The sequence below is a fragment of the Onychostoma macrolepis genome, chromosome 04 (assembly GCF_012432095.1).
Source record: "Onychostoma macrolepis isolate SWU-2019 chromosome 04, ASM1243209v1, whole genome shotgun sequence".
Lineage (NCBI taxonomy): Eukaryota > Metazoa > Chordata > Actinopteri > Cypriniformes > Cyprinidae > Onychostoma > Onychostoma macrolepis.
Window position 1 is genome coordinate 14,708,709 of NC_081158.1, and position 20,660 is coordinate 14,729,368.

The 20,660-nt window shown below is 37.5% G+C and overlaps 2 protein-coding genes across 2 annotated transcripts; both read left to right on the forward strand.

Moving 5' to 3' along the window:
• The first annotated feature begins 222 nt into the window (after positions 1-222).
• On the forward strand, positions 223-6,703 carry LOC131538512 (NLR family CARD domain-containing protein 3-like). The gene is made up of 5 exons (XM_058772381.1): positions 223-2,157; positions 3,813-4,815; positions 5,102-5,201; positions 6,390-6,531; positions 6,666-6,703. The coding sequence occupies exons 2-5, from the start codon at positions 4,046-4,048 to the stop codon at positions 6,701-6,703; spliced, it is 1,050 nt and encodes a 349-aa protein (XP_058628364.1). The 5' UTR covers positions 223-2,157; positions 3,813-4,045.
• A 7,424-nt stretch (positions 6,704-14,127) lies between these two features.
• LOC131538662 (tripartite motif-containing protein 16-like) lies at positions 14,128-20,011 on the forward strand. The gene is made up of 6 exons (XM_058772652.1): positions 14,128-16,386; positions 16,990-17,085; positions 17,202-17,435; positions 17,867-18,026; positions 18,934-18,981; positions 19,187-20,011. Exons 1-6 carry the CDS (start codon positions 15,814-15,816, stop codon positions 19,711-19,713), a joined length of 1,638 nt encoding a protein of 545 aa, XP_058628635.1. The 5' UTR covers positions 14,128-15,813; the 3' UTR covers positions 19,714-20,011.
• The last annotated feature ends 649 nt before the right edge of the window (positions 20,012-20,660 follow it).

The following is a 20,660-nucleotide window of genomic DNA, read 5'->3' on the forward strand; positions in this document are numbered from 1 at the left end:
GTATACACAAATTCATGATTCATAAATAAATAAACGTTTATAAATAAAATAAATTAAATGAATGAAACATTTCTCAGAAGCACAAAAAATAAATAAATAAATAAAATTAAATGCAATGAAACAGATTGATCTCCTTACACATGTTGAGGTTTCGTGTCAGACTAGACTATTTGTGCCATTTTGTTATAATCTTATTTTGTATTCAATAACATAAAAAAAAAATCCTGCAATAAACATGTACGTGCGTTATTATAATTATCAATTATGATTTGAAATGGGCAGATATTCTGCTACGATCTCCATAACTAATATATGTGATTTTATTCGTGCATGACTTGATATTCATGATCTTAAAAAAAAAAAAAAATCGATATTTTTCTTAGTAAGCAAACCTAGCAGCTATAGCAAAAATGAAAGTACGCACATGCGCAGTTTTACACTCGGTATTTTATTGCTGCTTAGGCAGGAATATATTCGCTCTTGACTTGGAAAACCAGGAACATTTTGAAAACACGTACGGCGCATGAAAGTGACAACGTAACCATCACTTAAAGTAAGTAAATTAATATGTATTTTGAATTGATGTATGGATATGTATCTATCCTGTATTGTATCTATTTATTGTAAATGTAGGGGAGCGCGAGGCAAAAAGTAATACGGGGTTAGTTGTAACACACGTGGTTTAAATATTTCCACACATGGTAGCATAACAAAATTTATAGGATTTACTAGTTACCTTATCAACATTATATAGAGAGAAAAAAAAAGTGCGCCAAAATTCAAAAGTCTTTTGAAGATATCGCGGAACATTTATTTTACTGTAGTAAAATTATATTTCTGGCTTAAGTAAATTTTCCATCTCAGTTTTTATTACTCATTTAAAATTAGACAAATCTGCTGTTATTTTGATCTCCAATCTGTTATTTATCAAATTATTTTTTAATGCTTCAATAACTAACAGAAGACACAAACCGGTTTTAAATTCCAGTTGCGCTGATGGGGTACATTACACTGCGTTACAATGTGCCCTGCCGTGTTACTGTATGACATTAGCGATGTAATTCACACTATTTACTTTAATACATTTGAATGAGAAACGACGAGAAACAGGTGAATAAAGACTGACAGTCAATGTTTAATTATTATTTCAAGACATGTAAAGCATTTTGCCAAGCATGGTTGCAAAGTGTTCATTGTCAAACTCAAAAATCGGATTATTTGTAATTCTTAAAAATCGCCATTATTTTATTTGAAATAAATAATTATTTTGTTTTATTGACAAAATATTTAAGTTTGATTTGTAAATTTTTGTCATGAGATCAGATAACATTTTAAGCATTTATGGTCATGTTACAACGTGCCTCTCAGATGTAACCATCTACCCCACCTATGGGGCATGTTGTCAAATTTCCAATTTTTGATAAAGAAAAATAAAGGGTAAATAAAGAAAAACCTATACACTGTAATTATGAAAAAAAAAGCAACATATTTGTACTAGACAAGTGTGAAATTACAGTGGATAAAAAATTATACTCTGAACCCCATGTGGATTTACACAATTTGAGAAAGTCAGAAAGTGTTACTTTGTGCCCCGCTCTCCCCTATGTTTTTATTATATTTCATATAGGCTAATTAAATTAAATGTCCATACTTTGTTTCTTTAAGTGCTATTTGTAACATGACAATTTATTAGTATAGTTTTTAAATTAAAAAGAGTATGTACTTTTTAGTTCATGCAGTATGAACTAACAGAGAACTTTGTGTATGTATCCATTAACACAATTGGATTTACTGGATAAGGATTAGGAATTCCATTTAGAATTAAGAATACTAAAATACTCAGTTTCTTTCAGGACCCCCTGGTCGAGAACCACTGCAGTCGGCTATAAGTACATTGGACAGCACTGTTATCACAATAATGGGGTAAAGCAATGAAAGAAACAGCAAATATGAGACTTTAGTGTTTATGTCAACTTCTCAAAGACAGATAGGGACAGATAGACTATATTTAAGTAAATTACAAATAAAAGTAAAATACTTTGTCAGTATGTCTTAATCAGTGTTTCTGGCTCATCAGACCTACCCATGCAGTTCCATGAAGCCTGAGTGAATCATGGAGGAAACATTCCACACAGAAGATCTTTCTCCAGGATGCAGGTACATCAAAGTCTTCATATGGTCTCAATATAAAATCAAATAATTGTAATTTATTAAAATTTGTATTATTTCAGATTTATTCACTTGTGTCTATTTTATTAAACACCACAGGCAGACATACGGCATTTAGATATACAGGTGCATCTCAATAAATTAGAATGTTGTGGAAAAGTTCATTTATTTCAGTAATTCAACTCAAATTGTGAAACTCGTGTATTAAATAAATCCAATGCACACACACTGAAGTAGTTTAAGTCTCTGGTTCTTTTAATTGTGATGATTTAGGCTCACATTTAACAAAAACCCACCAATTCACTATCTCAACAAATTAGAATACTTCAGAAGACCAATTAAAAAAAAAACATTTTTAGTGAATTGTTGGCCTTCTGGAAAGTATGTTAATTTACTGTATATGTGCTCAATACTTGGTAGGGGCTCCTTTTGCTTTAATTACTGCCTCACTTCGGTGTGGCATGGAGGTGATCAGTTTGTGGCACTGGAAGCCCAGGTTTCTTTGACAGTGGCCTTCAGCTCATCTGCATTTTTTGGTCTCTTGTTTCTCATTTTCCTCTTGACAATACCCCATAGATCCAACTTTTGGTGCTTTTGGCAGTGTGGGCAGGTGCCAAATCCTGCTGGAAAATGAAATCAGCATCTCCATAAAGCTTGTCAGCAGAAGGAAGCATGAAGTGCTCTAAAATTTCCTGGTAGATGGCTGTGTTGACTGTGGACTTCAGAAAACACAGTGGACCAACATCAGCAGATGACATGGCAGCCCAAATCAACACTGACGGTGGAAACTTCACACTGGACTTCAAGCAACATGGATTCTGTGCCTCTCCACTCTTCCTCCAGACTCTGGGACCTTGATTTCCAAATTAAATGCAAAATTTACAACAAAGAGGACTTTGGGCCACTGAGCCAGTCCAGCTCTTTTTCTCCACAGTCCAGTTAAGATGCTTCTGACGTTGTCTCTGGTTCAGAAGTGGCTTGGTAGCCCTTTTCCTGAAGACGTCTGAGCGTGGTGACTCTTGATGCACTGACTCCAGCTTCAGTCCACTCCTTGTGAAGCTCTCACAAGTGTTTGAATCAGCTCTGCTTGACTGTATTCTCAAGCTTGCGGTCATCCCTGTTGCTTGCGCACCTTTTCCTACCCAAATTCTTCCTTCCAGTCAACTTTGCATTTAATATGCTTTGATACAGCACTCTGTAAACAGCCACACCTTTCAGTAATGACCTTCTGTGACTTACCCTCTTTGTGGAGGGTGTCAATGTTCGTCTTCTGGATCATTGCCAAGTCAGCAGTCTTCCCCATTATTGTGGTTTCAAAGAACAAGCGATACCTAGAATTTGTACTGTAGGGGATGTTCATTTATTCAAACTCAGATGTAAATATTCTAATATTTTGAGATACTGATTTTTGACTTTCATGAGCTGTAAGCTCTAATCATCAAAATGAAAACAAAAAACTTTTGAAATGTTTTACTTTACATGCAATGAATCTAACGTATATGAAAGTTTCACTTTTTGAAATAACTTACAAGAAAAAATTAACTTTTTCACGACATTCTAATTTATTGAGATGCACCTGTATATATAGATAGATAGATTTACCTTTTTAATTCATGCTGTAATCTGTTATTTCAATCTTTCAGTCATGATTCTCAACTGGTCAAAAGCACATTCAAATCAAATCTGATGAAGAAGTTTCAGTGTTTGTATGAAGGAAAAGCAAAGCATGGCAACCCAACACTCCTGAATGAGATTGAAACAGCGCTGTACATCACAGAGAGTCAGAGTGCAGAGACCAGTAATGAGCATGAGGTGAGACACCTTGAGAAACAATACAGGAGAGCAGCAGAAACAGAGGACACACCCATCAAATTGAATGACAAAAGAAATGGAAATATCCAATGAAGTGCTGTTCATCTTTGATGGCCTGGATGAGTGTCGTCTGACGCTGGATTTCCAGAGCGATGTGAGGTTGTGTGATGTAAGTGAATCAGCCTCAGTGGACATGCTGTTGATGAACCTCATTATGGGGAATCTGCTTCCTTCTGCTCTGATCTGGATCACCACCAAACCAGCAGCAGCTGATCTCATTCCCTCTAAGTGTGTCCATCGAATGACAGAGGTACAAGGCTTCAATGACCCACAGAAGGAGGAATACTTCAGAAAGAGAATCAGTGATCAGAGTCTGGCCAACAGTATCATCACACAACTGAAGTCATCAAGGAGCCTCTATATCATGTGCCACGTCTCAGTGTTCTGCTGGATTTCAGCCACTTTTCTAGAGAAGATACTGAGTGAAGCAGAGAGTGGAGAGATTCCCAAGACTCTCACTCAAATGTACACACACTTCCTGAGTATTCAGACCAACATCAAACATGAGAAGGACTGTGAGAAGAAAGTAAAAGGTGAAGACATGATTCTCAAACTGGGGAAACTGGCTTTTCAGCAGCTTTTGAAGGGCAACCTGATCTTCTATGAGGAAGATCTGAGAGAGTGTGGCATTGATGTGGCCGAAGCATCAGTTTACTCAGGATTGTGCACTCAGGTCTTCAGAGAGGAGTTTGGCTTAAAAAAAAAAAATAGAATTGTGTATTATCTGATATATAGAGAGTTATATCAATTAAATACAATAAAAGAAGTCAAACAGTATTTACATGTTTTCAATTCCATTCATTTTTTTTTTGTTCACTATGAGTTTCAAACAACACCAAATACAAGAGTACTCAAACAAGAGAGTTGTTTCCTAGATTTTTCCTTGGCTGTTTACTGTCATTTAGCATACTGTGACCAAAACCTTTCCTTGGTTCACCAGTTTTCTCATAGTATGAAGAAAAAAAAATAATAGAACAGATCTCCATAAAAAATGAAGATGCATAGACGGTGTGCAAATCTTGGTATGAACAGGTCTTAGGTCTCTCTTTTTGACTGTCAGAGTGAAGAGTGTCATTGTTCTCTACGGGATGATTAATTGTGGCGTTACAGATGAAGGCTGTGCTTCTCTGGCTTCAGCTTTGAGATCAAATTCCTCACACGTGAGAGAACTGGATCTGTCGTTAAATAAACTAGGACACACAGCACTAAATCTGCTCTCTGCTGGACTGAAGGATCCTCACTGTAAACTGGAGAAACTTACGTAAGATCTCTCTGAGAATCACACACATGCAGGAAATCACAAACAAATATTCACATATAGTTATAGTTAGGAGCTCTGATAAGGAATTAGACAACTGCTTATTAAAAAAAATATTAATAATAAATTTATATGAAACATTGATTCCAATTATCTGAAATTTAAAATGAGATGAAACTAACTAAGCTACATTTTTGTTCAAAGTGCTTTTGAAAGAAGTCACTCATGCTCACCAATGCTGCGTTTATTTGTTCAAAAATAGAGTAAAAACAGTAATATTGCAAAATGTTTTTACAATTTAAAATAAATGTTTTCTGTTTTAATATATTGTAGCAATCAAAATAAGTCAAAAGACTCACTTGATGATTCTAGGCTTTGCTTTTATTAACGTAAATGCTCGTGAAAACCACAGCATGGGCTCAGACAAAAACAGAAACACTTATCCAACTTTCCCCCCAAAAAACACCACCCACACACGAGTGTGCAGTTCTCAAAAATAACACATAACACAGGAACAGAACATACGTGGCTTAAATCACACCTGACAGAATATAACACACTTTTCAGACTTTGATCTAGATTTTTTAGCATCATTTTTCCAGCTTCAGTGTCACATGATCCTTCAGAAATCATTCTGATAGGCTGATTTGCTGCTCAAGAAACATTTTTCATTATTATTAATGTCCAATGTAATCAACAGTTGTGCTGCTTAATATATTGGTGTAAGTTTTTCAGGATTCTTTGATAAGTAGATAGTTCAAAGGGACAACATTCATATGAAATAGAAACATTTTGATCAATTTATTGCATACATTCTTAATAATTGTATTCTTTCTTTCTTTCAATCAATCAATAAATAGAATGAAATATGTTATAATCAACATTCTGAGTACATAAAAACCATAAAGATGTGTTGAGTGGATTTTGGTGTACTCGCATAAAAAAGGATTCCTGCATTATTTATCAATTTAAATCAATTGAAATTAACCCTGAGACATGTTTATAGAGCTGGTCTTAATGTAGTCATAGCCTTAATGTGCTATGAATTAAGTGTCTCTTTCTGATTGTCTAAGATGTGTATCCTCCTTAGAGACTGAAGAGTGCCATTGTTCTCAACAGGTTATGGAGGTGTGGTGTCACAGGTGAAGGTTGTGCAGCTCTGGCTTCAGCTCTGAGATCAAAACCCTCACACCTGAAACATCTGGATCTGATTCAGAATGAAATAGGAGATTGTAAGATTGTTTAAACATGTCAGCATCCTCCTCCATTTATGGTAAATAATGAAAAAATATTGTTCTCTTAAATCACTCTGACAGAATGAAGAGTGTCATTGTTCTCTACAGATTGACTGATTGTGGTGGCACAGGTGAAGGTTATGTTGCTTTGGATTCAGCTCTAAGATAAAACCTAAGAGAACTTTGTCTGTCTGGAAATAAACTAAGATACTCAGATGTGAAGCTGCTCTCTGCTGGACTGGAGGATCCTCAGTGTAAACTGGAGAAACTTTGGTAAATAATCTCTCTTAGACTCACACACTATGGTACTCAAAGAAATATTTGCTTATAGCTCATAGTTGAAGCAATTCTGACAAGGATGTAAAATCCACCTATTCAGATATAATATCTTATCTTAAAAATAAAACCGTATTATTTGCATACAGATGAAAACAGGTTGATATAAATAAGAAGAGAGTTTAAAAAGAGAGTTAAACCATGGGGTTGTTGAATGCTTATGATTGGTCACGTTCTATGGTGTGTACGATCCAGCAATGATGCAATATGACCAAAGGAGCACTGTACCTAGATAGAAAAAGAAGCAGGGAGTTGGAGCTGGTACTGCAATGTGTGCAAAAGTTTTACAAAATTACATTAAAATATCTTGTAATGTGTGTCATGAAAAACAGAACTGGCGTTCAATGGGAGCACAATGTTGTGTTAAATAAAAAGAAACATCTCGACATGAAAGGTGACATACAGCTAGTGCTATCTTGATAATGTTAAAGTATATGATTTAATATAAAAACTGTAATAACCTATAAAACTGTTAAAAGTTTAAGCTGGCATGACTGAAAGCTGTTTTGTAGTGTTGGGGCCTTGTCCCTAGTTCTAGGTCTATTGAACAGATTACAGGTTTATTTCACTTTATCAAATTATTTCAGTTATTTCAAAGGGCATTAAAGCCTAGAACAGCAAAAGAACAAAAAACCACATAGACATGCAAGCACAGGTAATTCACACAAGATTAAACTCTCTCTCTTTATTAACTAATAAACCGCATAGCAAGGCCTCAAGCCTCAGTTAATTAGTTGTAAAATGACAATTTGGAAGTAGCAGTGGAGGCTTGCACTGTTTAAAAGGAAGATATAAAATAAAATATGTCTATTGTAGGATCAGAGCGAATCCGACAATTTAAGATTCGATCAGAACATCGAAACATGAGGAGCTGAAAGTCCACAGAGAGGCCCCGGATAACAAGACAACGTCATAAATCTGTCCACGGTACCCTGGCGCCATGAGTCTGGAGCAAGCCTAACCAACAAGCCTCTTCCAATGAACAATTTGCAACATTAAAACAAAAGAATACGTATTGATAAGTCCAATGCAGGAAGGCGAGTGTCAAATTTGGAGGCAAATAATCAAGATTAATGGTCAAAGAGATGCACAGCGTGACCGTCACATGTAAATCTGTGATAGAAATCACGAGCTACAGACTTTCTTGGGCGGGTCCCCACACCCAAGATGCAGACCAGACTGAAATTCCTTTGTTCACAGAACATGACCTTTTTGTTCTACACAGAACTAGAGACTGTCTTTTCCATATGCACCTAAAATCATCTTAAAAGGACTTATGAGCAACTAATGATTTCTATGCATAACTCCATATTATGTACAGTATGTAACCCACACATTAGACTATCATGTTTTAATCACATATTATGTATGTCTTTTTAATAACTAGGGAATAGCTTAAGGGTTAATATTCTTGTTTGGTATGTTTGAGATTGAAAATTCACGCTTTAAACTTTTCTATCAATCAATTCTTTGTCAAATGTATCATATTCTGGTTATAGAAATCCTGTCCAAAATTATACTCTCCAAGAGCGGGAAAGTTCAGATAATGTGACTGACCAGATAACTGATTTATGTATTGGGAGGAGAAACAGCGTAACACCCCGTGATAAGATAATATCTAGTTGGTCAACACACCAGTTGGGGTGTGTCCAAAAGCCGAGTTTAAAAACTCAGGACACTATCAAATCCCTCTCTTTAGCTTCTAACTTTTAGCCATGCTTTTTGTCATCACTTTCTGTGTTTGAGCGCCGTTCCAGCGTGATTCGGCCTGCATGCCAGCTGCTACCACGATGAGAAGAAAAACCACCTAGTCTCATTACATCATTTTATTCTTTTACTTTAGTTTGTAGTTGATTGATGGTTGTTCAGGTCTATGCAATTGTGAATATTGCTGTAAACTTGGGATTTCACATTTTCATTCTCTAAACTCATCCTTTCCTCACTTTCTCTCTTTCTGCAACTTGTGTGAATGTGTGAATGCGTGTGTTCATGTGTTAGATTAGTTTACATGTCTTAGATTTATCCAATAAAGTCTTATTTATATTGAAAATAAAAATCTTGTGTTTTGTGCTAACAAGTTAATGTCTTTAACTGCCGATCTTGTTACTGTGCTTATTAATTGTGTTTTCACTATATTTTGGATTTTAATATGCAGTGCAGAGTTGATGTTATGAGGCTCGTTCAGTGAATCGCCGGCCAAATCAGTGATCAGCCATGAAACAGTGATTCTGTTCAAATTCCCTATAAAATCATAAATGATTCCCTTTGAGCTAAATTGACCTTGTTTCCCTTACATTACATATTACCTTACAGTATACATGGGCATTTTAAGAAAAAAGAAGCAAAAAATGTCTTGAGATTAAAAAAATACTTGGAAAAAAAATTCTTAAGGTTTAGTAACTGTGCCACAACAGTGCTGTGTTCTTCTCATTTAAGTACACATTTCAATGCACAATTCTCCACACCACAAACTGTCAAACATCTTACCAGCAAACATACTGTACATTCACTCATGTCCTTCTCTCTGCTCTCAGAGGCAGAGGTCTCTAAACTCATCCTTTCCAATCATCCTACTACTTGTCCGCTTGATCCTATTCCATCTCATCTCCTTCAAGCCATTTCTCCTTCAGTTGTACCTGGTCTCATTCACATCATTAACACATACCTTCACACTGGTGTCTTTCCCTCAGCATTTAAACAAGCTTGGATTACCCCACTACTTAAGAAATGATCTCTTAACCCAGCACTTTTAGAAAACTATAGACGGGTATCCCTTCTGCAAAAACACTTGAATGAGTTGTGTTCTACCAAATCTCTGCCTTTCTCACAAACAACCTCCTGGACAGCAACCAGTCTGGCTTCAGAAGTGGACATTCAACTGAGACTGCCCTGCTCTCAGTTGTTGAAGCCCTAAGACTGGCAAGAGCAGTTTCCAAATCTTCAATACTTATCTTGCTGGATATGTCTGCTGCTTTTGATATTGTTAACCACCAAACCCCCCTGTCAACCCTACTGGCAAAAGGCATCTCAGGAACCACACTCCAGTGGTTTGAGTCTTACCTCTCAGATAGGTCCTACAAGGTATCTTTGAGGTGTGAGGTGTCCAAGTAGCAACATCTAGCTACCGGGGTGCCTCAGGGCTCAGTTCTTGGACTACTTCTCTGTCTACATGGCATCACTAGGTTCAGCCATTCAGAAACATGGTTTATCATTTCACTGCTATGCTGATGACATTCAGCTCTACCTCTCATTCCATCCTGATGATCCGACGATAGCTGCTTGCATCTCAGCTTGTCTAACAGACATTTCTTGCTGGATGTAGGACCATCATATTAAACTCAACCTTGCCAAGAAAGAACTGCTTGTGGTTTCAGCTATCCCATCACTTCATCACAATTTCTCCATCCAGCTAGGCACATCAAGCATAACACCTTCCAGGACAGCCAAGAACATTGGAGTTGCGATTTATAATCCGCTGAATTTCACAGACCAAATTGTTAGAACTGCCAGGTCCTGCAGATTTGCCTTATACAACATGAGGAAGATCAAGCCCTTTATATCGAAACATGCTACACAACTCCTTGTTCAAGCTCTTGTTCTGTTCAGACTGGACTATTGCAGTGCTCTCTTGGCAGGTCTTCCAAGCAGTTCAATCAAACCTCTGAACCTAATACAGAATGTGGCTACAAGATTAGTCTTTAACAAGCCAAAAAGAGCATGTCACACCTCTATTCATCAATTTGCACTGGCTCCCAAGAGCCCCTCACATAAAATCCTAGCCACTGATGTTTGCCTACAAAACTACCACTGGCTCTGCTCCCCTATATCTAAATTCACAGCTTCAGATTTACATGTCCTTCAGAAGCTTACGTTCTGCAAGTGAACTGCATATTTATAGTGCCATCCCAAAGAGGAACAAAAACACTTTTACAGCCTTAAGTGTTCCTTGCTGGTGGAATGGCCTGCCCAATGTGATCCGAGCAGCTGTGAGTCCTTAGCCATCTTCAAGAAACAGCTAAAGACACATCTCTTCCATATACACTCGATCCTAACACTAGTAATATCTCTATGCTATTTCTATTCTACCTACTTTTCTTTTTATTTATTATATACAAAATTTTACCATCTAACACTAGCATTATTTATTCTTTTCTATTCTACTTATTAGGCAGTCGTGGCCTTATGGATAGAGAGTCGGACTTGTGTCACGAATCTGGTTCGCGGCCTTCCGTCTGACTGCCACAAGAGGTCGCCTTTCCATCATATTGACTTTCACACCACACATCACAATGGACTGCATTTCCCATCAGCCATCTCACTAATCACATGCTCACCTGATCATACGCACACAGCTGTATCCAATCAGACATATTTTATAAGCCATGGACTTCCTCGTTAAGTAGCCAAGTATTGTTTAGCGTTTATCACTGTGATAGCTGATAGCTACTTTACGGAGCCTGCTATAGTTTTCTAAATCTAGTCATAGTCTTGCCTTGCCTGATTTCCTGGTTCCTGATTCTTGCCACGTATCTTGGATTAACCCTTTGCTTGCTGTTTCGGACTCTGTTTGCACCTCGCCTAGATTATTGCTCTCGTTATCGGATTACCCCTCTTGTCAAGCCCTCTGGATATTGTTCGCTATTCGATGACCCACGCATGCCCTCGGAATACTCTGTGCCTTGCCCATGCTATACCTGTTTGCTGATATTTGACTCTGCCTATTTTTTTGACTACGGCTCGGGTTGGACTCGGGCTCATTTAGCTTCTCTCCTTTTATTGTGCCCATATACACGCAGAGCACAGATGGCTACTGTATGAAATACTGATTATTTTATAAATATTATACATCGCCTACGCAATATGCAACGCATATATGCACGCATTAGCATACAGGTGACAGTTGACCATGCAGAGCATCAGGGAGAAGTTGGAGCGTGAGGAGCTACTAAAAGTTCCCAATACTTCGGGAAAAACTGCATTTTGGATCATTCATTCATTTGATGATGATCCTGACTCCTCATTGGATGCGCCTTTAGAGAGAAATGCATCTTTAGGGATTTTATAGTGAAAGAGTTTTTGTTTTCAATTCGAATTATTTCATTTTAAAATAGTAATTCAAAGCTTTCTATAGATGCTATTTATCAAGTCAGTGAAGCAAGTATTCGCTGTGTTTCGGTTTTTCAGAAATGCTCCTGGTCAAAACCAAAACTTTTTTCCCCCTTTATTTTATAAGGCAAGGCAAGGCAAGGCAAGGCAAATTTTATTTATAGAGCACAAGTTTAACACAACTGTAATTGATCCACGTTATGGATCATAAAAGCACGTTTTGTTGATATTTTGAGTGCACACAAATAAAAGTAGACCATTTACAGTTCCGAACAATGTAGCCTATTACTCTTACTTTTATGAGCAAAAATGACAGCGTATTTTGAAATGTTTCCAATCCAAGTGATCACTCTTGCGCGTCCTGTAAAGTGTGCTTCAGCTTCCATTTTCCGCACAAACGACTGCACATTTATCTAGGTTAAGCATTTAAACTAATTTTGTGGAGCTGTTTTATAACTATAGATTTAATTTTAGACAAGTCGTGATGATTTGAGAAGGATAAATTGATCAAACATATATGATCAACTCACTGTCTGCCGCTGGCCACTTGGTCGTTACTTTAAAAAAACAAAAACTTAAAAAATGTTCCAAGCGTTTTTCTAAATTAACTATAAAATAATGAAACAAAATACAATCATTTTGCCATTTCATACAAAACTGAACTATTTTAATAGCTGAAACAGTAGTATAAGCTGTTTTGGGAGAAGGGGAAAAAAAGACTGGCTCGGGTCGGACTCGGGCCAAGAATTCTGATAAGCTGTCGGGCCAGGGCTGGGCTAGGGCCTAGATTTTAGGCCTGTGCAGGGCACTATGACTGAGGTGAGGCCCTTTGAGCAAGGCACCGAACCCCCAACTGCTCCCCAGGCGTCGCAACATTGGCTGCCCACTGCTCTGGGTGTGTGTTCACGGTGTGTGTGTGCACTTGGATGGGTTAAATGCAGAGCACAAATTGGACACCATACTTGGCCACACGTCCTTTCACTTTTCACTTACTTTTTTTATAATAATAATGAAATATATGTGTGCTGCATTAGACTAACCGGGATTTGTCACAGCAGTTACACATTATTGCTCTTTTGTTGGTTTGATTGTTTCTATTGTTTTTTTATTAGCTAGTAAATACATTCTGTGCAATTATAGTTTTAAGCAGTGTATTAGTCAGTTATTATGCTACACTCTAAGAAGAGTCTGTAAAAATAGGGCAATAGTAATGGATAATGAATAACGGATATGTCCTGGAAAATTACTAGTACCTTTTCCATTTTTCTAGATTTCTTTCTTTCTAGTTTTCTTACAGTGCACTAACTGATCAACAATCACAGGTACAAGCTACTAACAAGGTGTATCATAAATGAAAAAATATTCAATTATTATTACTAAACTGAACAATTGCAAATAGCTAACTTAATTCATGTGATGTGTGTACTGCTAGATATCTTAGGTTTTCTCTTTTTGTGTAATTTAGATGGAAAATGTGTGCATTTTTTGTCGTTTGAGTCACTTATCAAAAGTTGCCAAATAAATTTTAAAAATAGCTAAATTTGCTGCTAGGTGCTTTTGGAAGTAAAAGTTGTTAGGGTAGTCTGAAAAGTTGCTATATTTAGCAAAAGAAATGGCTAAGTTGGCAACACTGCATAGGAAAAGTTGTAGGAGTATTGCAAACCACAACAAACCACTGAAATAGAGAGCTATAAATACACAAACTAAAAGAGAACCAAATGAGACACAGGTGAACAAAACCTAGAAAACTAAGAAAACAGGAACTAAACACAGTAAAGAAAAAACAGGAACAATGGAATGGAAAACTTCAAAATAAGACAAAACAGGCAAGACATAACATCAAATTAAAATAATTTTTTAATGTTTAATGGAATTTAGTTTTTAAGGTACTGAAAAAGTGATCTGAATTTGACATATTGGCCTCAATATGGACTTAAGAACCTCTTTTTCAATTATAGCTCAAGAAAAGGCCACAGAACTGAGAGCAAATATACAGCCCAGAGCAGTTCTAACAGTGCACATAGATGCAGCAGTTCAGTGCTCTCCCTTTTGTTTTTTTGTTTGTGTGTGTTGTCCTGAAGATAACCTGCTAAGCGAACAACATCTACAGCCAGATCGATATTCTGGAAATAGGATATAAATAAAGGTGACTTGACTTGACTTGGAGCAGTATACAACAGCTGTCCCGGGCTGCATTAGGACGAATGCATCCTGTTCTATCCCAACAAAAAGCCTTGGATGACCAAAGAAGTGCAGTGCCTGCTGAGGGAGAGGAATTCTGCATTTAGGACTGGTGTTAGGGTGTTGTACTGTGCTGCCAGAGGCAACCTGAACCCTCTATGCACATGACTGAACCCCTGTTCACACCAGCAACAGCATAATTAATTTGCTAATGACACCACTGTGGCGGGGCTCATCTCTGGGGGGTACGAGTCCACTTACCGGGATGAGCTGGAGCAGCTATCGGTTTCTGTGGATCAGAAAACAACCTGATCCTGAACACCACCAAGACAAAGGAGCTAATCATAGACTTTAGAAGGAACAAAACAAAAATTCAGACTCTGTTTATCAGTGGGGAGAGGACTTCCGGTTACTGGACATCAACATAGAGGAAAATCTGACCTGGAGTGTCAACACCACTACTACCAATCAAGACACGGCAGAGATTGCACTTTCTGAAAATACTCAGGAATTACCATCTCACAAAAAACTGTTGGTGTCTTTTCACTGTTGTTCTATAGAGAGCATTTTGACATACTGCATCTGTGTGTGGTTATAGTAGGTCATCACTACTGCCCAGAAGGTTTTCAGTTGTCCCCTCCCCTCTTTGGAAGATCTACAGAAAATTCTTAGCCACTGAAAATGGTCCAATCAATGACACTGCTTTAAATATGCCAATAAGAATGTTAACACAGTGCAAAATATCAACATATGAGTGCTCAAAACTAACTGTTAACCCTGGGTAAATTATGAGCAGTGAAGCAAGATAACCCAGAATTCTGTTTACACAGGGTTTAGAACTATTTTAACCCTTAAGAAATCAAGGGTCTATCAACTATCAATCAACTAGAAACAGGTGAACATAATCAGTAACCAAGGAAACTGGTATAAACATATGAAAATTAATTAATGAAACATGAACACAGTGAAGCAGAATACAAAAAGACTGTGGGGCAAAGTAGGAGAAATTCTTACAAAAAATAGAAACAACAGCGTGACTAATATTCTGATTTCTCTGTGGTTCAGGCGTCTTCTTTTACATCATGAAGTTTATTGGATTTTATAATCCATCTAGGGAAAACTATTAGTCTGATAACTGAAAAGTATCAACCCTCAACAAGCCATACAATTTAAACATGACTAATAAATTCACATTAAGAACATTTGCATTTTCAATTCACTTAGCCTTAAAACTCTCATTAATACTTGATCAGCGCCCCTCCTTTGTTTCCACTTCAACCTCTGATAAGGTATACAGAAACACCTGTCTGAAACACATTCATGTTACACAAAGGGAAAACATTCATGGGTAATGAAAGAACTGTAAATTTGGACACAATCTGGTTTTCTGCCCCGCAGTACAAGTAGTAATTAGGATGAAGCAGTTTCAAGCATGTCTTGCTTCTGTGTAACTCTTATTCTATGAGGGTCTGTCTGAGACTGACATCTAGTGGACTTTTAGTTATGTGACTTTACAGACTTGCAGGCAAACCAGTTTTACACGTCACTGAAACACAGGACCAGGAAACAGGAAATTAGTTTAAGGAAGGAATCTTAAGTGTAGTTGAGCTGTTGTGTGTTTGTCTGTCTCACTCTGTATATAGCCAATTCAGTAACATGGCAGAAGCCAGAATTTCAGTGGATCAAAATGAGTTTATCTGTCCAGTGTGTTTGGAACTCCTGAAAGATCCAGTTGCCATTCCCTGTGGACACAGTTACTGTAAGAGCTGTATTACAGACTGCTGGGATCAGGAGGACCAGATTAGAGTCTACAGCTGTCCTCAGTGCAGACAGACCTTCAGTCCAAGACCTGCTTTAGGTAAAAACACCATCCTGGCTGAAGTGGTGGAGAGACTGAAGAAACTTCCTGCTGACTGTTATGCTGGAGCTGGAGATGTGCAGTGTGACGTCTGTTCTGGAAGAAAATACAAAGCCGTCAAGTCCTGTCTGGTGTGTCTGAACTCTTATTGTCAAACTCATCTTGAACAACATGAGAGTTTCTTTAAAGAAAAGAAACACAATTTGACTGAAGCCACTGGACGACTGCAGGAGATGATCTGCTGTGAACATGATAAACAGCTGGACATGTACTGTATCACTGACCAACAATGCATTTGTGTACTGTGCACAAAATATGAGCATAAAAACCACAACATTGAATCAGCTGCAGCGCAGAGGACAGAGCAACAGGTATGAACTTAAAGGGATAGTTCACCCCATTACAAATAAAATCTGTCATCATTGACTCACCCTAATGTTGTTCCAATCTCATATGATTTATTTTAATGTCACATCAGTTTTTATATCTAGTTTGAAAGCCAATAGTGTAAAAAAAAAAATTCAAGCTCAAAAAAGACATAAATCCAGTTGTTCCAAGCCTTCTGAAGCAGTGGAACATTTAAGTCACTCTCAAATTAAATCATTGATCAGCTCATGTGTACATAGCCTAAATCAAATACGGTAGGGGTGTTCAACTTTGCTCCTGGAGGCTCAACATCCTGCAGTTTTGTATGGCAGTACAATACAGGACATGGTTGATGCTGAGAGAGCTATATCATAAGCTGTAAAAGAGAAATCAGTGCGGTCTTGTGTGTGATTTGAGGGTGAGTAATTTTGGAGTGAAGTATCCCTTTATATCTAGGTAATGATGAAATAATACTGACACATTTTATGTTAATTCATAATCTCATTTCAGAAAAATAAATCATTTCAGCTCACCATTAATACTGGATTAATATCAGTTATTTCCATTATAGTAGTTTTAACATTTACTGTCATTTAATTGTCCTCCAGAAACAGTTAAAGGACATGCAGAGAACCTTCCATCAGAGAATCCAGCAGAGAAAAAAAGATCTTAAGCAGCTGAGAGAGGATGTGGAGTCTCATAAGGTAAGTGCAGAGAAGAAAAGACGTTTAAGAGGTCTCAGTTAGGACACTCATCCAGTGATGGAGCTCTTTCAGTTCCACCGAAGCCCACTGTGTGATTGCGATGTGTTTACTAACAGCGCTCTACAAAGACAGCGGTGGAGGACAGTGAGAGGATCTTCACTGAGCTGATACTCTCCATTGAGAAAATCCGCTCTGAAGTCACACAGCAGATCAGAGATCAGGAAAAGGCTGCAGTGAGTCGAGCTGAAGGACTATTGGAGCAACTGGAGCAGGAGATTGCTGATCTTAAGAGGAGAGACACTGAGCTGGAACAGCTTTCACAGACACAGAATCACATTCATTTCCTGCAGGTAACCAAGATCTTGAAGAACTTCCTGCTATTATAGAAGACCCGAACAGATTTCACAAGAGCAAAATGAGCAGCTGACTGCTTTGGTGTACTGAAACCAGACAAAACCTGATATTGAAACTGTGCTCTAAAGGTTCTTGTGAGGTTTCAGGACAGTGCCACTAACCAATGAAGAGTTATAAATAATCACTATACTTGTAGATTTTAAACTGCTTTTCCATTGCAAATCTACTTACTTATGCAATGTGCTACATGGACATTTATGTTCTAAGCAGATGTTTTATCATCCAAACTATTTCCTTCACATATAGTGTGTAGCGAATGCTAATATTTGTGGCTTTAATGTCACATAATGAAGATTAGAAGAAAGTGCTGGACTGATAGCAATGCAGGTTATTTGGTAAAATAATGCTGATGATATCTGTTTACTAGAGTGTCAAGTCTCTCTCGGCACCTCTTGAATCTACAGACGTACCTATAATTCCCTTCAGTTCTCTCTTTTCCTTTGATGGCGTGAGAAAATCCATCTGTCATCTGAGGGACAAACTGGAGGATGTCCTCAAGGAGGAGCTCAAAAAGATCTCTGAAAGAGGTAAAGATTTGGAGATTCATCTGAACATATATTAGAAATGTCTTAAGAATAGATTAAAGGGTTAGTTCACCCCAAATTGAAAATTCTGTCATTAATTACTCACCCTTATGTCGTTCCAAACCCGTAAGACCTTCGTTCATCTTCGGAACACAAATGAAGATATTTTCAATGGAATCCGAGAGCTCTCTGACCCTCCCATAGACAGCAACGCAGCTGTAATGTTCCCAGGTACAGAAACGTAGTAAGGACATCACTTAAACAGTCCATGTGACATCAGTGGCTCAACTTAAATTTTGCGAAGCTACGAGAATACTTTTTGTGCGCAAAGAAAACAAAAATAACGAGTTTATTCAACAACTCTTCTCCCCTGAGTTACTGTCTTCTGCCATTTTGGAGAGTATCACAAAGCGTACGCACGCTTTACCCTAAGCATAAACAATGCTGATTACGGCGATTACGTTCATGCGCGTGCTTTCCCCCCCGAACGGAAACAACGCTGATTAAGTAGAACTCTCCAAAATGGCGGAAGACGTAACTCGGGGAGAAGAATTGTTAAATAAATTATGTTATTTTAGTTTTCTTTGCACACAAAAAGTATTCTTGTAGCTTCTCAAAATTGAAGTTGAGCCACTGATGTCACATGGATTATTTTACAGATCTCCCTTCTACGTTTCTGTGCCTTGATCGTGGTATTACCCTTGCTGTCTATGGGAGGGTCAGAGAGCTCTCAGATTCCATCAAAAATATCTTAATTTGTGTTCCGAAGATAAACGAAGGTCTTACGGGTTTGGAACGACATGCGGGTGAGTAATTAATGAAAGAATTTTCACTTTGGGGGTGAACTAACCCTTTAATAAAATTTTCTTGACACAACAGTGACACTGTTCATGTCTGTTGATTTCCATAGTCACATCCACCAACATGATTCCCTGGACCAGGAATGACTTGCTTCAGTGTAAGTCGCTAAGAAAACATGCAGAAATCCTCACTGATATATTCATGTATTTCCTTTAGAAAGTGAATGAAAACATGATAGAAGAGTTCAGCCGATAATTTAAAAGATGATCTGGTTAAATATTAAACAAAGACCATTAAGAGTTCAAATATATTAAAAGATAAAACAGATTCATAATTGCTGTTATGTGTTTTCTCTCCATTAGATTCCTACCAGCTCACTTTGGATACAAACACAGTAAATGAATTTCTCTGTCTGTTTGAGAATAATAAAGTAATTACAGTTACTGATAAAGAGCAGCCGTATCCTGATCATCCAGACAGATTTGATGTGTGTCAGGTGTTGTGTAGAGAGAGTGTGTGTGGACGCTGTTACTGGGAGCTTGAGTGGAGTGGGATGTGTGTGTCTCTATCAGTCTCATATAAGAGCATCAGCAGGAAGGGAGACGGTACTGAGTGTGTGTTTGGAGGTAATGATCAGTCTTGGAGTTTGTTCTGCTCTCCCTCCAGATGCTCGGTCTGCCACAATAACATAAAGACTGATCTCCCTGTAGTGTCCAGCCAAAGAATAGGAGTGTATGTGGATCACAGTGCAGGAACTCTGTCCTTCTACAGCATTTCTGACACAATGAGCCTCATCCACACAGTCCAGACCACATTCACCCAGCCGCTCTATCCGGGGTTGTGGGTTTATTATGGATCATCAGTGAAACTTTGTGATATATCAGAATAGATTCCATGATGCTTTGAGCTGCATGATAAAACAGTAGATGTTATAGTCACTTATTTTCTACATTAACACTACAGCTGAGTTTTTGTTACATGTCAGATAGCCTAAATGTGTGTAATAAATTCTCATACAGAACTGTGTGTGAGTCTGAGTCATGTTGCGTTTGCATGTGTGTCTGTGCTTTTCACAAGTTCCCTGCGTGTTGACGGAAATCACATTCATTTTTTATTGTTTTATTTTATCACATAAATCTTTTTCATTATTATTATTATTATTAAAAATAATATAATTTCATTTGAAATTATCACACACTGGCTTCACTAAAAAAAGATTATCCTGCAGATCAAAACAATAGTTTCTCATCAACTGTAACCAAGAATAACCCACACACTTCTACTAACCGTAAACACTTGTGCTCACTTACCAGGAAATAATTCGGATTTAATTTTTCATTGTTGTGTGTAAATGCTGGATAAATGGTAGCTCTAAATCTCCTGTTAAGTTACACAATAAATGCTCACACTCCACTGCACGTGGAGCTGTGACGCTAGTAATTCATTTAGTAACTGTGAGTTTTAGGCCTACATAAGAAATTCAGAGTGTAAAAACTACATTTAATTGTTGACTATGCCAATTTAATTGTTTGCAGTGGTGTTGAAATTTGTTTTGAGGACCAAGAATGTATCCAAACACTATGTCTGTGGTGGTGTGTAAACTAAGTAAACCTGTGTCTGTACAACAGATTCTCTGCCAGCCTCTTGACAGTTTTGTAAAACTACTTGAGGGATTATTTTTATGTATTTTTTTGCAGTTAGAACAGGATGTTGCGTCCTAATCTGCAATTAGGACGCAACATCTTATAAAATTATGTCATATTGGCAGTAAAATGCAATATATATGTTCTGGCCAATCACAAACCTGAAATGTAACAATTAATCATCTTAATCGCC

What these genes read in the sequence shown, in the direction of transcription:
- LOC131538662 (XM_058772652.1), top strand. Translation starts at nt 15,814, where the DNA reads ATGGCAGAAGCCAGAATTTCAGTGGATCAAAATGAGTTTATCTGTCCA. An exon ending in CGCAGAGGACAGAGCAACAG is followed by an intron (nt 16,387 to 16,989) that starts GTATGAACTTAA and finishes ATTGTCCTCCAG; the next exon opens with AAACAGTTAAAGGACATGCA. An exon ending in AGGATGTGGAGTCTCATAAG is followed by an intron (nt 17,086 to 17,201) that starts GTAAGTGCAGAG and finishes GTTTACTAACAG; the next exon opens with CGCTCTACAAAGACAGCGGT.
- LOC131538512 (XM_058772381.1), top strand. Translation starts at nt 4,046, where the DNA reads ATGACAAAAGAAATGGAAATATCCAATGAAGTGCTGTTCATCTTTGAT. An exon ending in ACAATAAAAGAAGTCAAACA is followed by an intron (nt 4,816 to 5,101) that starts GTATTTACATGT and finishes TTTGACTGTCAG; the next exon opens with AGTGAAGAGTGTCATTGTTC. An exon ending in TGAGATCAAATTCCTCACAC is followed by an intron (nt 5,202 to 6,389) that starts GTGAGAGAACTG and finishes TATCCTCCTTAG; the next exon opens with AGACTGAAGAGTGCCATTGT.